The sequence below is a fragment of the Babylonia areolata genome, chromosome 12 (assembly GCF_041734735.1).
Source record: "Babylonia areolata isolate BAREFJ2019XMU chromosome 12, ASM4173473v1, whole genome shotgun sequence".
Classification (NCBI taxonomy): Eukaryota; Metazoa; Mollusca; class Gastropoda; order Neogastropoda; family Buccinidae; genus Babylonia; species Babylonia areolata.
In genome coordinates, this window is record NC_134887.1 from 32,021,357 (window position 1) to 32,023,856 (window position 2,500).

Genomic DNA, 2,500 nt, shown 5'->3' on the forward strand with positions numbered 1-2,500 from the left:
TTGCGTGCAAACCTGTCTCGTTGCTTCGAGTTCGATTCTCTTCGCTTGTCTCACCTCTGGTTTGCTTTCCAAAAGCCGCTGGCACAATCTTTCCGCGGCGTTGACTCGCGCTGCATCGTTGCCTTCTGCTAATGTCCAGAACAGATCTAGAATAACTTTGTCTATCTTGTGAATTTTTTTGTCTTTTCCCCCATGTTCTTTTCGCTCTGTCTGTTGTGTCGCCATCGTGTATACCATGTGGACGTACACTGTCAAATTGTGTTTCCGGTTCCAAGGAAAGAGCACTCTTGTGAAGGTCGCGTGGACTGACAACTAACAGCAGATGTAAAATTAGCCAAATTAATTTGTCCTTTGCTTCCTCTTCTCCCAACAACCATTCCACTTTCTTAAAGTTCTTTTAGATAAAGAAATCGTTTGCATTATTGTCATGATTGTCACATGGAGAAGAAGAATTCTCATCATTATCCTTGATGTTGTTATACTGTGACAAATATATTCCAGCTTTGATGACATAGGCTTTCTTTTTTGTTTTCTTTTTTTTTCTTTTTTTAATATCTCACCTTGAAAATGATAGCTTTATTTAGCTGTTGGTGGTGGCTTAAACATAACTGACAAGTTGAGGAAAAGCTCTGATTATAATATTACATGTGTTGGGGGTGGGGGAGGGAAAGGAAGGGGGAATGTTTAGTTAGCATGGGTTGCTTCCATGGCTGGTGTGGGTAGAAATCTCCTTGATTTTTCTTCTTCTGCCAGCATACACACTCAAACACATCTTTTCTCACCCTACTTTCATTTGGTTAGAATTACTGTTTCATATTCACATTATCATAGTATGTATTTGATAATACACAATGTATGCACATGTTTGTGTGTACGTGTGTGTGAGTGCGTCTGTGTGTGTTTGTGACTTTTTTTAATGTTCATTTTCATGTGAGTGTGTGTGTTCTCTATATTTCTTTTTCCAATGTATTTTATCAACACCATGCTTGTGCCTGTGTCTTTGTGTGATTGCTTGTTTGTGTATGCATGTGCACGAGTGTTTCTTATTATAACCATGCTTATGCCTTTTTAAGTAATGTGTAGTGCATGCTTGTGACTTTATGTGGGACTGTGTAGTGCATGCTATGACTTATAATGTAGCACTGTGTAGCGTAGACCCCGTTTCAGGGCGGGGACTGGATGTAAAAAAAAAAAAAGTGTACTGGTGCTTATCTATTATTCTCAAAAATAAAGAATTTTGTCTGCCCTCTCTCTCTCTCTCTCACATACACAGACAAAACCACTCATTTTTTCCTACATTTATTTCTAACAATGTGATGGGAACACATTTGCATTTTGTATATATACAGCACATCAAACAGAAAGTCAGGTAAAAATGTATGGATGGGTATATACATGCATGCACATATCTATTCAATTAGCATTTGCGCATATATAATATTCAGGTCGCACATATTGATGTGCCTCTCCTTCTCTTTCTGCAACTACAAACGGTTCTACTCTCTCTCCACTCTCATGCTCATGTGTGCATGCGCATGAACATGCACAAACACATTCACACAAAGGTGGACACACACACGCACGCACACATGAACGAACACACATATACCCCCAAAGATCAAGTGTATGTATGATACAAATGAACATGAATAATTCCTACCATTATTATTCAGGATACACTGCATACTCAATAGGATTAAAAACTATGATCTTTGGGTAGTGGTTTTCTAGCATTTAGCAAAGCACGACTATGTACACAATCTGACTAGACTAAATAAATGACAACCATAACTTCCAGTATTTTGAGAACAAAAATCCAAGTTTGCTCTTATTCAGTTCAAGTGTAGTCTTCTCATAATGTCTCACATTAAAAACTAAAATCAGGAATCAATGCTGTGGCAGGTATAGCCTTAACAAAAAAAGCAATAATAACGATGATAACACAGAACCTAAACAACACTTAGCAGCAGCAACACATTGAAAGCTTGCAGTGCTAACACGAGCTTCCTCAACAATTTCACCAAACATCATGGAGAATCTGAGATTCTGTAGCTGTGTGCAGTTGCTTTTTGAAACATCACATTACATCATAGTATGGCACATATGAGGTTGTATACCTATTTCAAGACTTGCTGCAGTTAACATCAGAGCATATGCTACTTTTGATTTTATAACTTTTCAAATTTCAAAACCATGTCATGGCATGATGACTAAGAATCACAAACGTACAAAACATGGTGTGAGTCATGTACTGTGGAACAAGCTCTTTACAAACTGCTTTGTGGTACTGTAGCATTCATAGGTGCAAAATCAACAATTTCCCACAGAACAATCACTCTTATTTTGTGAATGACTTTCAAGAAATGGAAGTCTTCAATGGAAGACTGCAAGATACTAGTTACTTTGAGCAGGAGACATGCTTTTGAAAAGCAGTTCTCTTCTTTACACTTAAGTATCAGATACAATCTCTTGTGTTCAGTGTAAGACGGATGATGAAATT

General features: G+C 37.7%; 1 protein-coding gene across 1 annotated transcript in view; it reads right to left on the bottom strand.

Moving 5' to 3' along the window:
- LOC143288152 (myb-binding protein 1A-like protein) overlaps positions 1 to 256 on the bottom strand; it is a 64,830-nt gene extending 64,574 nt beyond the window's left edge. The window contains exon 1 of the mRNA XM_076596448.1: positions 55 to 256. Coding sequence (XP_076452563.1) covers positions 55 to 237 — 183 coding nt within the window. The 5' untranslated portion in view covers positions 238 to 256. The remainder of the gene's footprint in view (positions 1 to 54) is intronic.
- Positions 257 to 2,500: the final 2,244 nt, after the last annotated feature.